The 17,581-nt window shown below is 38.7% G+C and overlaps 1 protein-coding gene across 1 annotated transcript in view; it reads right to left on the reverse strand.

The window, feature by feature from the left end:
- CCDC192 (coiled-coil domain containing 192) overlaps positions 1-17,581 on the reverse strand; it is a gene marked incomplete at both ends in the record, with an annotated part of 215,972 nt that overhangs the window by 66,898 nt on the left and 131,493 nt on the right. Inside the window, one exon of the mRNA XM_080698684.1 lies at positions 7,042-7,174. Within this exon, the coding sequence (XP_080554810.1) occupies positions 7,042-7,174 (133 nt within the window). The remainder of the gene's footprint in view (positions 1-7,041; positions 7,175-17,581) is intronic.

A 17,581-nucleotide genomic window follows, 5' to 3' on the forward strand; every position in this document is an offset into this window, starting at 1 on the left:
ATCTGAGCATATTAAGAAAATTTAAAAATTAGAAAAAGAGAATCCAAAAGGGCACATTTCCTTAAGTATCCTAGCTTGAAAACCACACTCAAGTCAAAGATAGGAGCCTGCATCGTGACAAGTGACTACTCATGCACCCACAACAGGAGTTTGTAAAGTCTTTTGTAAAGACTTTAGTTCTCCTGAGCCAAAGGAAGCAAGATTGTTCTAAAATTTATCCTTTAGGTTTTTGCATTCTGAGAGTTAGACTTTGCACAGAAGAGAAATAGGTATTTTACTGAATTCTGCTAGTGAGTAAAACTGTGAGACTTCAGGTGCAGCTATGAAAATTACAGAAGCAAATTGCCTTGGGTTGTAATGATTTGCACAACATAAAATCAGCAAACAACACTCAGGTTGTAAGTTTCCTTCTGTGCTAGTTTGACAATAAAGGTGTTTTTCTTTTGGCTGAATTTTCCATAGACTTCAATCATTTATTTCCTTGAAAGTGATTTAAGCTCATAGCTAATAAAGTAGTGTACTGTGTTTATATAAGTACAATACATAACAAGACTTGGTAGCTGGTTGTTTCATTAATTTGAATATTAATATGTTTAAAAGTATCTCTAATATTCAGGACCATTTCTCTACAGAAGACCTGAATGGCAACCTATATAGATTGCTGAAAAATTAAGCAAACAAGAAAAAATTGCACAGTTGGGGAAAACAGAACTCTAATTAATTTGGAAAAATTTCAAGAATTTTCTTGTTAAAATTGTAGGCATAACATCATAACTATAATGAAAAAGTAGTTTTATGTTAATTTAAGTGACATGGTATGTCACTTAGAATCAACACGTTTTTCTCTTTTTGAAATCTGAATTGTTTTAAGGCAGACTTTCAAAGTAGGTGACCATGATATCACTTGGGGGATTCCTTCCCCAAATGGTTCATTCTCCATCTATTATGAGGTCTAAAATTATATTACTTTTTTTCTTGGATCATAAAGGCTTTTTGTTCACTGACAAGAAATTTACATTTAAAGTGCACATGCCTTTGGAATGGATAACTCAATAAGTATTTCATTATATTTTAATTCAATCACTCCCTGAGAGTGCACCGGAGATGCTAGACTTTTTATTCATCTTCTTTCCAGTTATGGGCTAGCCCTTCCTTTAAGGAAGGAATTTCCTCCTAATCTAGCTCTCTACTTCTGGTAGGAACTGCTCCTCAGAAGGTTCGCTCCCCACCCTTTCTTCCCTCTACCCTGCCACCCAGTGGATGGTGCATGACCAAATCTTGTCCAACCAGGGTTGCCCACCTGTGGCCCCAGAGATTAATTGGTCCATATCCAGGAATGGATACCCAACCCAAGCCAGAGAGAGTTTTTTCTTAATTTTTTTCTAACTAAAGCTGGTGGAAAAATACTTTCTTCTCTGAAGAAAAGGTGATAAGATGCTTAGAGTCATTTTTCTAGTCTTTTCCTAGTCTTTGGCTTTTTCTACTCTTTGGCTTAACAGAATCAAGCTTCAATGCAGAGGAAGCAGAGGTGAATCACACTCAGGGTCTTAGACGTTTTGGAATCTTAGTCTAATGCATGCCCTTTCTGGTTTGTTTACATGTGCCAATAAATCATCCTTCTCCTTGAGCTATGATGACTGGAACATCTGTCCTTTACAAACAAAGGTCTGAGAACCCAAAGCAAACACATTGTAAAAGGACACAAAATACCTTGGGGAGGGGTAGTATTTTAGGTACAGAAATATGTGTGTGTGGGTGTGTCGGCCCTAATTGTTCTGTGATTAAATAAGAGTCATTGTGTGGTAAAGACTATTTTGAAGTAAATTGAAAGGTAGGGCAAGGTGACCATGGATCTGAGAATGCCAATTAATATTACTCTGGGGCTCTAATGACCTTTACAACCTCCTGGACTGTCAAATTCAGGGTGAGGCTGAGAGGAGAATAAGAATTTGCAAATATTTAAGACATTAGTGCTCTGTGTTGGTCCAGTGATTCAATTTCTCCAGCAGTAAGAGAACCACAATGTGGGTCCAAAAGAGGGTCAGTGTTTTGATCCACAATGGACCTTAGAATGGCTAGTTACATTCAAATTTTATTTTATTTATTTTTTGTGGTTCATAAGTATACCCTTTTATAAGTTTCTTTCCTCCCATACTGGTAATTTAAAAAAATAGAGAGAAAAATGGGCAAATCAAGATGGGATTTATTTTTTTCTGCCTCTCCTAAATCATTAATCCTAGCACTTCAGTATCAATCAGATTTTGACTTACCAAAATATCCAAGACACAAAACTCTCATTAGACAATAAATGATGCTATTTTTTGTAAAAATGAAAGTAATTAGAATTAGATATCTTGCAATGATAATTTTTTTGCACTAGGTTTAGTATATAGTTGAGAAGTTGAAAGCTTCTCTCAAGCTGGAGAACTAGCTCCAATGTATTCTAAGATTATTGCCACCTTCTTCTCATGCAACCAATTGAAAATCTGGCTATTCTGTCTTAGATTACATATCTCTAAATGGGAAATATTCTCTACTCTTTTCAATGTGACAGTGTTAGATGCTATTTGAATCCTGGGAAATTACTATTCAAAACTGATGATGAAGACTAAAATTATATTAAAAGCTTTACTAAAATAAGAGATGGAAAAGGAGATATTACCACCAATAGCATGGAAATCCAGAGGATTATCAGAAGCTACATTGAAAAACTATACTCCAACAAAATAGAAAATCTAGAAGAAATTGACAAATTTCTATATACATACAACCTTCCTAAATTCAGTCAAGAAGAAATTAAAAAAATTAAACTGGGCGTATTCATTTCGAGTCACCCCTCCATGCCAGTCTGGTATGGAGCTGTATTTCTATTTTCTATATATCTATCTTTCTAATAAACTTCTTTAAATCTTCAAAAAAAATTTTAAACTGACCAATAGCACTCAAAGAGAGTGAAGCAGCAATAAAGAACCTACATCAAACAAAAGCCCAGGACCAAATGATTTCCCAAGTGAATTTTATAAAAATGTTTATAGAAGAGCTAATCCCAATACTACTCAATCTCTTCCATTAAAAAGAAAGAAATGGGACTCTCCCAAGTACATTCTATGAAGCCAACATCACATTAATACCAAAGTAAAATAAAGACAGCTCAAGAAAACTATAGACCTATATCCTTCATAAATATACACACAAAACTGATAAATAAAATACTAGCACTGCACATTCAAAATACATAAAAAAAATTATACAACATGATCAAGTTGGGTTCATCTCATAGGTGCAAGGCTGGTTCAACATATGAAAAACAATTCATGTAATTCATAATATAAATAGAACCAAAGACAAAAATCACATGATCATTTCAATAGACACTAAAAAATCATTAGATAAAATCCAGCACCCATTCATGCTAAAAGCACTGCAGACAATTGGAATGAAAAAAGATACTTCAACATTATAAAGGCAATATACAATAGACCCACAGCTAACATCATATTAAACGGAGAAAAATTATGAGAGTTTCCTCTAAAAACAGAAACAAGACAAGGATGTCCATTATCACCACTTCTTTTCAACATAGTACTTGAGACTTCAGGCAGAGCAATAAGGCAAGAGAAGGAAATTAAAGGAGTACAAATAGGAAAAGTGAACTAGCATTATCCCCATTTTGAGATGACATGGTACTAGAAGTAATTAGAAGAACTAACAAACTCAATCAAAAGTCTTATAGAACTGATCAACAATTCAACAACGTGTCTGGACACAAAATCAATCTTAAAAAAGTGAGAAGCTTTTCTGTATGCCAACCATAAATCCACTGAAAAAGAAATTCAGAAAGTACTTCCACTCACAATATCCCACAAAAATAAAACACTTAGGAATCAACCTAATCAAAGAGGTAAAAGAAAATAATAAATTGAAGAAGACCTTAAAAGATGGAAAGATCTTTCATGTTCTTGGATAGGTAAAATAAGTATCATCAAATGGCCATTCTTCCAAAAGTGATCTACATATTCAATGCAATATCTATTAAATTACCAAAGTCATTCCTCAAAGATATAGAAAAATCAGTTCTTAATTTGGAACAACAATGAAAACAAAACAAAACAAAAATCAGAATATCTAAAGTAGTTCTCAGCAAAGGATCCATGAAGGAAGCATCATGATACTTGACTTCAAACTATATTACAAAGCCATAGTAATAAAAGCACGTGGTAATGCACAAAAACTGACACACAGACCAATGAAGCAGAATAAAAGACTTGGAAACAAATCTGTACACTTACAGCCAATTGATTTTTGACAAAGGGGCCCAAAACATACACTAAAAAATGATAGCTTCTTCAACAAATGATGTTGGCAAAACTGGTTAACCATATGCAGAAAATGAAAATAAATTTTCTCACCCTGCACAAGAGTCAATTTAAGATGTATCAAAGACTTGGAAATCAAACTAGTGAGCTTGAAGCTCCTTGAAGAGAGAATAGGCCCAACACTTCAACACACAGGCACAGGTAAAAACTTTCTCAACAAGACCCCAAAGGCACAAGAAATTAAAAGAAGGATCTATATGTGGGATTTGATTAAACTGAATAACTTCTCTATAGCAAAGGGAACTATCAAGAGCCTCAACAGAGAGCCAAGAATGGGAGAAAAATTCTTGCTGACTACTCCTTTGATGGAAGACCAATATCTACAATATAGAGAGAACTCAAGAAACTCACCACTAAAAAAAATAAATAAAAAATATGGAAAAGTGAACTAAAAAGACACTTAACAAAAGAATAAATTTAAATGGCCAGTAAATATAAGAAAAATGATCAACATCATTAGCAATCAGATAGATGCAAATCAAAACTACCCTGAGATTTCACCTAACTCCAGCTAGAATGGCAATCATTCAAATCACAACAACAAATTCTGGTAAGGATGTGAGGAAGTGAGAATTCTAATACATTGTTGGTGGGATTGCAAATTAGTGCAACCACTTTGGAAAAAAGTATGGAGGATCCTCAGAAGAATGGGAATGAAGTTACCATATGATCCAGCAATACCACTTCTGGGTATCTTCCACAAAGAATGGAAACCAAACTATCAAACTCATGCATGCGTATCCATGTTTATAGCCACATAATTGCCAAACTATGGAACCAGCCAAGATGTCCATCAACAGATGAATGGATCACAAAACTATGGCATATGTACACAATGGCATTTTACTCAGCCATAAAGAACAAATTTATGTCATTTGCAGAAAAATGGATTAAACTAGAGAGCATTATGCTAAGTGAGATTAGTCACAAATAGTAAAAAATTGGATGCTTTCCCTAATATGCAGAAGCTAGGGAGAAAATGGGTCATAGGAGGAACTCTAGGTGAAGAAGGAGAAACCTTAAATGAGCAAATTAGGCAATCTAACTGAGAGTGATGGGAGGGGAAGAGAGAAACCTCCTAACGCACATGATGTATATTCACAAACATACCAAAGTCAATCACTAAGCCAAACATGAGCAGGAGGGAGGGGGAGGGGATGGGGGTGTGGATTAGGGAAGGGTTAAATGAGTGATTGTGCATGTATGCCTCTACTATCCTGTACCCTATTACTGTGTATAACTACAATCCACTGATAAAAATAAAAACAAGAAAAATAAAGCTCTGCTATGTAGTCAGGATTCTAGGAGTGTCCCCCTCCCTGAAGCCACCATATCACCTACTTCCTTCTCCTCCATTTGTTTCCAAGCTGCTCCTCTTTTTCCAGAATTACTTATGAGTAATAAAGGAAACCAGATTAAGAACAATAGCATGTTCTTTGTTTTGCAAGAGTGACACACATCAAAGGAAGACATTTATCCCAGGGAGCTATAGCTTTGTGGGGGACTGCCAGCCAGAAATGAAGGTTGACATTGCTGCTATGTAGCAGAGAGAAAATGTCCTCAGTGTCTCAAAGCTGGGAAAGGCCCCTGGTGCAGGATAAGTTGTTGCTTTGGTGCTAACTACCCAAGTATTGCTTGTCCCTGTCTAACCTGAGCAAGGTGATAAACATCTCTAGTCTTATTCTCCTGGAATCCATAACTGCACTTCCCTCAGAGGTGATTCTGAGAACTAATTTTATGTGGAATTCTTAGCAAAACGCCTGGCATGGTATGCAGTGTTAGCTCATATTATTGCTAATGACAATCAGAGGGTTTTTTTTCTCCCTAGTGTTTGTTTATAACTTCTTAGTTGTCTTAAAAAAAAATAAAATCAAGCCGGGTGTGGTGGTGCACGCTTGTAATCCCAGTACTTGGGAGGCTGGGACAGGAGGATCGCACAGGTTTGAAGCCAGCCTCAGCTACTTGGTGAGGCTCTCAACAACTTAGTGAGACCCTGTTTCCAAATAAAGTATAAAATAGGTCTGGGAGTATAGCCTGGAGGTAGAAAAGCCCCTGGGTTCCACCCCCAGTACTACACACACACACACACACACACACACACACACACACACACACACAAATCAAAACCAGTATTGCTATTAAAACATTTTTGAATTGACCAGATCTCATCCACAACCAGCTTTCCCTGCTTGCTTGCTGGTTCATTTGTCTACCGATAAGAAAGAATCTCTTCCCTCCTCATGCTGTGCTGTCTTAGACTGCCAGCCTGCACACGCAGCCACGCTCCTGGCCCCACTCCAGAGCCCCATTCCTCAAGGCTTCAGCCTTCCTTCTTAGGCTCTGTCCTTGCCTTGCTGCCACCCGGCTGGTCCAATGACACTTCACAGATCTATTTCAGTCCAGCTCTTCACCTCTGGAGACTTCCCCTTAGGGCACAGCTTATTCATTCTCTGCCTCTCTAAGGTGAAAGTCAATTCAGCCCAGAGTTAGTGGCTCATGTGCTGCCTCTGTCCATTCTTAGCGGAGGTCAGGCCAGGTCAGGCCAGCTGCTGCCTGGCCGGGGACACTGCTCAGCACAGTGGCCTTGCTTTTGCTTTGTTGCCAATGAAACTACAGGCATCATCCCAGATGAGGGGACTGCCCAGTGTCACGTGGTGATACTGACCTCTAGGGGCTGGCTTTCCTTCACAGAGAGTCTTTATCTTCTCTTTGAGTTCCAGGACTGTGATGGCAGCCTCTTGCTTAGCTGTTGCCAAATCGGTTTGCAGTTTTTTCACTTTCTTTTTGTGCTTTAGTTTCTTAAAAATAAATAATAAATAAATCAATAAATAGTTTCTGTCACTAGAGACAGCCGCATCAAAAGAATAAAAGGAATGAAAGGAATCAATGACGTCTGAACACCCATTGTCCTGGAAGCCCTCTTGGAGGAAATGCTGCTGCTTATCTACACCCAGTCCTGCAGGAGTCTGCAACACAGGGTCCCTGTGCTCCCGCCAGGCCCTTGAGTCTGCAGCAATAAAAGCCCGCTCTCTGCGTCACAGGCTTAATCTGAAGCTGAAGCCTGTGGCTAGGTTGCTTATAGCAGAGGCCATTAGAGAAGAACTGTAGCTGCCAGTTAGCACTTATCACCCAGGTGCTAATGCCTACAAGTATCAGGTTATTTTTTCTTTTCCAGTCTTTAAGTAGACACATGTGAAGTCATCAACGCTATTTTCTGAGTCATGTTTCCCCCAATAGTTGACTGTGACTTGCATTCAAATAAACCTAAAGTGCATGGGGCTCTCCTGAAGTGATGATGCTTATAGGTACTTCCTGTGGTACCCCCATATGGCAATGTCAAGATTAGAATTGTTTGTAAGCAGAAGGGAATAGAAAATATTAGCTATAAAAATAATCTGATTTATAGGTATAAACCTTTGGGAGAACTACAATAGGGAACTGTTGTGTAGCCAAAGGATTCACCTTGAGACTTTGTGACCAGAAAGCTCCTCTTGTTGATTTCAAAGTAAATTTGATTTGTCAAAGTTGGATTTGTCTGCAGTGTTGAAGAAGCTGTCTGTTATGACAAGGGTTACATCTGTAGATTGTGTTGCTTTTGGGCAGCTGCCTTTCCACTGGGGAACTTACTTGCCAAGTCTTTGTGGGATGGTAATTAGAAAGTCCAGAAAATGAACAACACTGCTTGTCAGACATAAATCTCAAGGTAGGAAAATGAATGTGTTTTTTCACTATGGAAAGGCTTATTCTTCCCTGGACTATAAAAAGGGAGAGGCAGATAACCATTTATTGGCTTTGAAAATAAAGCCAATAAAATCAATTTTCAGAAGTAGGATTAGATAGACACAGACTTCTAATTTTAAAGACAGGTTGTTGCTTAGTGGTGAGCACTTGCCTGGCATGTATGAGTCTCTGAGTCCATTCCCAATAAAGTGTGTGTTACTTGAAGAAATGGAAGCCAAAAATTTCTTTCAAGGGAGTCTGAAGGGTGGAATTCAGCAGGGTCCACCACACACAATCCAGCTTAGCAGCGAACCGAGCCACGAGTCAGAAGCCTGGTTTTTCTGGCAGTTCTATTAGAGTGGTAGTTAACATTCCCATCTAAATTTCACCATGAAGCCAGCTGTTGAAACATCGAGGCTGATAAGGCCTCTGTCTCTAGACTATGAAGACTTTTAGTTCCTTTCCTCTGAGTCTATATTCATGAAAGACCTTCATAATTTGGTCTACCATGCAGATTAGTTTAAGAGGAGACTAGATTGATGAGGAAATAAGTCTGGACATTTGATAGCTGTGTTTCTCATGGTAAATTATTAAACTGTCATGCTAATCTACACCTCCTCTCTGGTGAGCCTCATTCATCCCAGACATGGTAGTTAGAACACCGTGAGACCCTGGATGGCCATCTTTCATGACTATATCGCAAAACTATTACGCATTCAGAGATTTACATTTTCCTTTTACCTTAGAACTTGTTGGGTAGAAAGTGGAAGGAAGAATATAAGAAATAAAAATTGAGAAAGCAGAGTGAATGGAAGAAAGCATGGCAAGTGCAAACTAAATCAAAAAAGAAATGCTAATGATTTGCAGGTTGAAGTGCGGAGGATCAGGTATACTGATGAAAGAAAGTTACCTTAACATGTGCAAAAAGTAGAATGGGTTGATAAATGGACAGAAAAACGAATAGATCTGAGATACATTGAAGATAGCAAAATGTTCATCGTATGATACATTTGTTTAATATATGTTTTGAGTATAGGTTATTTCAATGTTTCTGAGTGCTTTGAATTTTTCATAATAAGATATTGGGGAAGGGAAGGAAGAATCAACAATTTACTTTCCTTACATTGGCTCTTCCTTAATTCTTGATTCTTAAGTCATGTTACAACTATTCATATGAAGATAAGCATTTTTGTAGTAATTTTCTTCAAATTAGGCATTGAAGGCAAATAAACCAAGGCAAAACAAAATGCAACTTGGTGAGAATTTGTGGCTATCACTAGGAGTTAGCATGTTGTTTGTAACTAAGAAGAAGTCTACATTCCTATTTCATACTATGATGACAAAATGCAGGAGCCCAGCATACAGATACAGTGCTTCTCAATATCAGTTAAGATTTCAACTCTGTGTTTTCTTCTCTTTTTTTGAGGTACTGGGGATAGAACCCAGGGGCATTCTACCTCTGAGCTACCCCCCCAGCCCTATTTTTTATTCTTATTTATGTAGTGTGTGTGTGTATGTGTGTGTGTGTGTGTGTGTGTGTGTGTGTGTGTGTGTGGTTCTGAGGATGAAACCCATGGGCCCTTTACCTCCAGGCTACATTGTCATTCTCAGCCCTATTTCATATTTTATTTGAAAACAGAGTCTAAGTTGCTGAGAGCCTCACTAAGTAGCTGAGGCTGGCTTTGAATCTGCGTGATCCTCCTGTCTTAGCTTCCCAAGTACTAGGATTACAAGCGTGCATCACCATGCCCAGCTATTTTTTAATTTTTATTTTTGAAACAGGGTCTCACTAAATTGCAGAAGGCCTCACTAAGTAGCTGATGCTGTCCGCAAACCCGGATCCTCCCATCTCAGCTTTTCAAATGCTGGGATTACAAGCATGCACCACCACGCTTGGCTTCAACTCTTCTTCTTTTTTTTTTTTTTTTTGGTGCTGGAGATTGAAGTCTGAGGTTATGTACACTAAATATGCATTGTATCACTACATCCTCAAGCTCCTCAACATTTAATTTCAGAAACTTAACTTTAAAAAAATGATCAAATTTCCAGACTACCTTTCTGTCTTTCTCTTCAGGTATTAATTTGTTCTACTTCTTTCTATTGTTATTTGTATGTTTGTCTTATGATCTAAGAGAAATTCTGAGGATATATCATTTGGAGAGGACAGTACACAGGGCAGTCATGACAGTTGTGTAGGGGACTATTCCCGAAAAGAGGAAGTTGAGTCAAACAATGTTGTTCTAGAGATATCACAAAGAACAATGGGTAGAAAACAGAAGAAGAAAGTTTTGGCACAACATGAGAAAACATCCACCAATAATCAGAGACATAACTGTACAAGATAGGATGAGTCCTGGCAAAGATGTCCTGCTCTGGGAATGATCAAGCCCAGACTGGATGAACATCATCAGGCTGGCCCATAGTAACCTCTGAGACCTGGAGTCAAGAGGAAATGGCAACTTTGACTCACTCCCAGTTTTTCCACCTCTGGCCTCCAGACCCTGGAGGGTACAGCACTCATGCCAAGGGACTCCATAGCCCTCAGCATCTCTTAGGCCCATATGGTTGTCAAGGGCACTTTAAATACAATTCTGATATTTGTGAGAAACTGGATTAGAAGGCCTGTAGATCCTTAGAATTCAATGATAATGTGGCTCAAAAGATACAAACTTTATTATTTAGCTATAAGGAAAAGAAAAGCAGAAAATTAAGTTTAGATTAAAAATCCAGTAAGAGAACTGGTTGGTTGCCTAATGTGTCTTTGGGGACCTTTTGGTTATTCAGATACTTTTAAAAATAGGTTAACAATAGTTAAACAATAGTTTGTCTTTTTTTTCTCTTTTTCTTCTCTAGACAGAACTGCCTTATGCTATTAATTCATAGCTTTAACCAAGCCCTTTGGGCAATTCAAAAAATTCAATTTGCCAACATGTTCTTTATTAGTCATTGACATCAAATGATTTCAGCAATGATAATATTTTCCTTTGCTCTTTTGGCATTCACTAGCCAGGCAACCCAAGTGTGCTGGAACCTAATGGAGTCTGTTATGGTCTCCTTAGTAACTGGGGACTCTCCTCAGTGATTACGGAAAGGATAAGAAGGCTGCGTAGCTTGGAGGTAAATTCCTATTACCTTGCCTTTTTCCTACTTCTCCCACGGGGTGGAAAAGAGGGAGGAAATCATGGATTTGTGTAATGTTTTGAAAAGAAAATATTTATCTGTATCATATTGCTGAATGGCTTACATTATTCTAAGTCAATAGGAATTAGAATTAATCAGGGAACTATTTATAGAAGAGTTTCAATACAGAGTTGCCAGCACTGTTTAAAATTTCTGGGTGTTTCCACACACTTTGAATCATAGCCTCGGATTATAAGGTAAGACTGTCACTTACTGGCCATGAGAAATTGGGCCAGGCCCATGATATCTCCAAGCTATAGATCTGGTTTCATAGAGCTGGTGTGGGGCTCAAATAATATAACACGATAGTGCCCAGTATTGTGCTTGTGATATAATAATGGTTTCTGCCTTTGTCCTTATTTCTTGAAACACATATGGGAAAACTTTAACACTCCACTAAAACACTAAAGTATCTTTTCTAAAGATGTCTTTGTTATACTTTAGAGAACATAAAATTTGCACTTATTGAAAGCAGGGCCTTTGTCTTCTTTTTTTTTCTTTCTTTCTTTTTAAAAGTAAGTTTTCTGCATGATTGCACTGATCTGCTTTTCACTTTGAATGGGAAGACAAAACTTCTCTTAATATCCTGAAAGCAGGCATGCAAATAGCCTTGATCTAGTCTCTCACCAGAGCTGGCCCTACCGGGCTGCAGCAGACAGCTGCCCACACAGAGTGAAGAACACTCCTGGCCCGGCTTTTGTTCCCATAACAGCGCTCTCCTGTGTCTGCTAGAACAGAGCTTTCCCCACTTCCCCTGAAATCTACCCTATCCGTCCCACCCCCATCACTTAGAGAACTAATGAAAGTTTTGACTCCGGAGGGCCACAGATAACATATTCTGACCAAGGAGGTACCAGAGAATTTGGGTTTGAATAGAAAAGACAGAGGTAGGTACATCCTCTTTAATTTCTCTTCTAAAAGCCATCATTTTAATGATGCTAATAAATGTACAGTAACATTTGGACCCTATATGGCTTAAAGGATCAATTTCACATCTCTCATTTTGTTTTCTATTTACAGGGCCCTCTGGAGAATATTCTAGAGTGCTGAGATCTCAAAATGGGTCATATATGTTCCTTTTCTGTCTGTGCCAGGCCTGTGATTTGGGGATTCTTTCATCTGTGTTGCACACTTGGCTTCACAGTCCTAATCCACACTACCAGTGGCCACTGCTCATTGATGACGCCTACTTGTCATTCAAGTTGTATCTTTCTATGTAGATGAATGAGAAAGCTGAGTTACCAGAGAGCTCAAGTGATCCCAGCCTGGTGATATAGTGAGTAAATACCTAAATGGACTTGAGTCAAGGTCTTTGATGATTTTTCTTATCAACAGCAACATAAGGTCTCACTAATCAACAGCACCACTAAAATATATATATATTGTACTAGGGATTGAATCTAGGGCCATCTACCTCTGAGCTATACTCCCAGCCCTATTTTATTTTGGAACAGAATCTTGCTTAAGTTGCTGAGGGTTTCACTAAATTGCTGAGGCAGGCCTGGAACTTGAGATCCTCCTATCTCAGCTTCTAAAATACTGGTATTACAGGAGTGCACCACCATGCCTGGGTAGTACCACTAATTTTTAAGATATTTAAAAGTAACCTAGAAGGTCAATGTAACTGCCTTGGTTATAAAAGAGAAGCTTTGTAGTATGATGGTGAGACATTTATGATATGGGTTGTTATGGTATCTCCAGAGAACCTTGGGAGTAAAAAAAGCTTTGATAAACCCAGATAAGGGCAATCTGGGCCAGCATTGCTCACTTCCCTTAGATTCTCTCATCAAAGGATCAGACTGATTTTATTAATTGCAGGCACTCTTTTGAGTCATCTGAAGTAGTAAAGAATAGGTCAGATGAAACTTTCCTACAAAATGCCTTCAATAATAAACAATCACAGCTGGGCATGGTGGCAAACACTTGCAATCCCAGCATTCTGGAGGCTGAAACAGGAGAACTGTAGTTCACAGACAGCCTCAGCTACTTAGTGAGGCCCTTTGCAACTCGTTGAGACCCTGTTTCAAAATATAGAATTAAAAAAAAAAAAGGTAGAGGGTGTGGCTTGGAGGCAGAATGCCCCTGGATTCCATTCCCAGTACCAACAACAACAACAACAACAACAACAACAACAACAACAAATCCTAGATGATACAATTGGATACACTCTTTTTTTTTTTTCTATTTTTCTTTTTTTTTTTTGTGGTACTGGAGATGAAACCTAGGGGCTCCTCTTCCTTCTGGCTATACTCCCAGACATATTTTATATTTTATCTGGAAACAGGGTCTCACTAAGTTGCTGAGAGCCTCACTAAGTAGCTCAGGCTGGTTTCTAACCTGTGCAATCCTCCTGTTTCAGCCTCCCAAGTGCTGGGATTGCAATCGTTTGCCACCACACCTGGCTGGATGCACTCTTAAAGGCCAAATTTTCCAACCTTAAAATTTTATTTATTGATTGATCAATTATAGTACTAGTGATGGAACTCAGAGGCACTCTACCACTGAGCTACACTCTTAGGCTTTAAAAAATAATCCGGGTGTGGTGGCACATGCTTGTAATCCCAGCATTTGGGAGGCTGAGACAGGAGGATCATGGCTCACTGGTAGCCTCAGATACTTACTGAGGTCCTCTGCAACTCAATGAGACTGAAAATAAAGAACAAAAAATAGGGCTGGAGGTGTAGCTCAGAGGTAGAATGCTCCTGGGTTTCATCCCAAGTACTGCAAAAAAAAAAAAAAAAAAGTATATATATAAATTTTAGCTGGGTGTGGTAGAACATGCTTGTAATCCTAGTATTGGGGAGGCTGAGACAGGAGTCTCACAGGTTTGTAGCTAGCCTCAGCAACATAGTGAAACTTTCAACAACCTAGTGAGATTGTTTCAAAACAAAAATAAAAAAGGGTTGGGGGTGTGGCTCAGAGGTAGAATACCCCTGGGTTTAAATTCCTTTATGTAATTATATATCATATATAAATTAATATATATTGTTTTGATAGAGGGTCTCACTAAGTTGTCAAAGCTGGTCTTGAACTTATGAACCTCTTGTCTCAGCCCCCAAAGTACTGGGATCACAGGTATGAGCCACAGTGCCTGGCTTCAACCTAGTATTATAGAAATGCAGAGAAAAAGGAAAAGATGTGCCCCAAATCACATCTAATAAAGTTTGAGAAGCAGGACTCAGAGCCTGATTTCCTTATTTCTTGTCTCAATTGGAAAAGAGGCTGAATGGAATTTTGATGCAACTGATACCAAAAGAAGCAACTTACTCATGCTGCTGTCCCCCCAAACCCCTCCAGTTTGACAAAGGGTGCTGCTTCTATGCTCAGCACCCCATGTCATGCTGTTTAGTGGCTATAGGAGCTGGTGGGTGGGTGGAAATGATCAAAGCATACTATATGCATGCACAAATATGCCACAGTGAAACCCATTGTTCTGTACAATTATTGCACTAATTTTAAAAAGTGGAAGAGCATCAGACTGGGTATTCATATGATTGGAACCCAGAGTGGTACCCAAGATTTCTAAAGTCTAAGGCCCCAAATAGAAAAGCAGGACTTTAGGAAGTCCACCTTCCCTTAAAGCCCTCTACACAGAAAGCTAGGGCGTCTGGACTCAGGCCACGCTCGATAATACATACTAGTATTCTACCTGATAGAAAGTAGGGTCTTGCTACCTTAACAAAATAAGCTGGAAGTAGCACAGTGGTAGTGTTTTTTCTGAATAATAAAAAAATAAATAATCTAGATTACTACCAGTAAAATTTGCTTTCATTAGAACATTATGGTATATGATTTCTAATGTCAAAACAAAACTAAACCAAAAACCTGTTTCTGAGATTTTCTGAGATTAAGGGGCTCTCCATGCATGCTCATTCTTTGTCTAACACTGACTCATCTTTCTTACCCAGCAAGCATTAATCGGGCTCACAATTAGGATTTCTGAGAAAGAAAAATCCTGGGGCGCAATCAATGTGTTTTCATGTTCCTGGCTGAGCCGAGCCAAGAACAAAGCAGAGTGCCCAAGGAGTCATGTGAAAAGGAAATGTAGGCAGTGCTGCTGGCCTGACATCTCCCATGGCACCCTGAGAACAGAGAGAAGTGCACTGTCACACCTGAACAGAGCCAGTAGGAAGCCGTTTTCCAGTCCAATTCTCCCTGGGGACAGAGAGAACCCAAAGGCCCGCAGCTGAATATGAAGCAATTTCAGCGTCTCAGCCCCACCTTTACAGGTGTGGGTATCATTAGCACACAGCCGTAGGCTGACGTGAGTGGAAAAGAACAGAAACTAGAGAGGATAGAATATACAAGCGGTGAGAGAGAATCCCCATGTCCGCTTTGTGAAAGCGATGCTAAGCTCCTCTAACACGATTACGAAAATAATGAAGAGCTTTTCTCAGCAATGACTTTATAACTTGACAGAATTTAGTTTTCCTCTGAGCCCACTGCTCCCTTTAAACTTGACCAAGGCTGGAAATTCACAACCATTGGCCAGGTGCGACTTATCTTGAGTCATAAAGCAAAGGCATGTATATGTCGAAGGAGTGGAAAGTTGAGGTTCTAAGCACCAATGTGCTTAAATTACCTTTAGGGTTTTTCTTCGCTTTTTTATTTTTTTGGTGTAGTAAAGATAACCTAACTGAATTATTCTTCTCAATAAATATTCTTCTCCTTCCCAATCCTTACTTGTCCCTGAAAGCGGTGGAATAGCAGAGGTTCGGGCTCATTAAGTGTAAGAGCTGGCCTTAAAGCAACTTCACAACGAGAAAGAAAAGGGAAAGTATCAGAAGAGGAGAAATGATGCTCAAACAGCATGAACTAGCTTTGTTTACTGTACAAGAGAAATTAAAGCAGCAAAGCGGGAGTTTTCTGATATGTATTAATGTTATTTTTAAACGTTGCATCTTATGCAGCGTTTAAAAAATGTCTGCTTTTTATTGCAGAGCTGGAATGATTTTACATAACTGTTTAGGTTTAAAGTAAAACAAACCTGATTTTGTCTAAAAATATATTTTCTGTGTCAAAAGTAAGAGTGTGAGCTGGGTGTGGTGGCGCACACTTGTAATCCCAGCATTTGGGAGGCTGGAACAGTAGGATTGTGGTTTGCGGACACCCTTGGCTACTACTTAGTGAGGCCCTTTGCAACTCAGTGAGACCCTGTTTCAAAATAAAGAATAAAAAATAGGGCTGAGGGGTGTAGCTAGGAGGTAGAACGCCCCTGGGATCCATCCTCAGTACCACACACACACACACACACACACACACACACACACACACACAAAGTGTGTGTGATCGAGAGTTTTGAAAATTGCTGAACAGCATATTAGTAGTGTTACTGATATTATTTTAGCATCTTGACTTCATAAGTAGTACTTCTGAGATAGTAATCGATTCTTGGCAATGAATCATCGGAGTTCATGGCTTTATAGTAATATCTGTAAGCTGAATACTATATAGCTACAATTAAATGAGCAATTTGTCAATCCTTTGATTTTTCAATTGTTTTAATCTGGTATACATCTGAAAACAAAAGTAGTTCCCAAGGGGTGCAAGAATATCAAGTTAAGGCCAGGTTTGGTGGCACATGCCTGTAATACCAGTACTTGGGAGGCTGAGACAGGAGAATCACAGGTTCGAGGTCAGCAATGGTAAATTAATGAGACCCTGTTTCAAAACAAAATGTAGAAAAGGAGCCTGGAGATATAGATTAGTGATAGAACTCCCTGTGTTTAATCCTTAGTACCACTAAAAACACAAAGACCCCTAAGAAAACTGAAATTTATCTGTCAAGCTCTTTGCGAGTTATGCTTCACTAAGGACACTGAAATGCACGTGGAGAAGTTATCAGAGAGATTAAAGCATCAAACTTGGTTCCTATTTCAATCTGTAGCTTTTATTTTTGATTCTTTTAGTTGAAAGGGAGCATTCTTTTGAATGTCACACTGAGTGGTGAGAATAAGTAGAGGAAGCAGGTGTTTTCTTCACAACCATGAAGTCTGATGGAGGCACAGAGCTAATGATACACTGTCTGCATACTGAGACTAACTGCTTTTTATCAAGCACCACAGAAAGTGCTGAACAATTCAGTTATTATCGATGTCTTGGGCATTTACTTTTCCTGATTTTCCTCTTCACAACCCTCTCTCAGCTGTCCACTCTAATAAGAGAACACCATATGGGACAGAGCAAGTGCCACTACTTTACTGTCTTGTCCTTTATTAAAAAACAAAACAAAACAAAACAAAAAAGGTTTTCAGAATGCTATAGGTACAGAGCAAAAAAAAAAAAAAAAAAAAAAAAGAAGCTGA

Source organism: Muscardinus avellanarius, assembly GCF_963383645.1.
Source record: "Muscardinus avellanarius genome assembly, chromosome: 7".
Lineage (NCBI taxonomy): Eukaryota > Metazoa > Chordata > Mammalia > Rodentia > Gliridae > Muscardinus > Muscardinus avellanarius.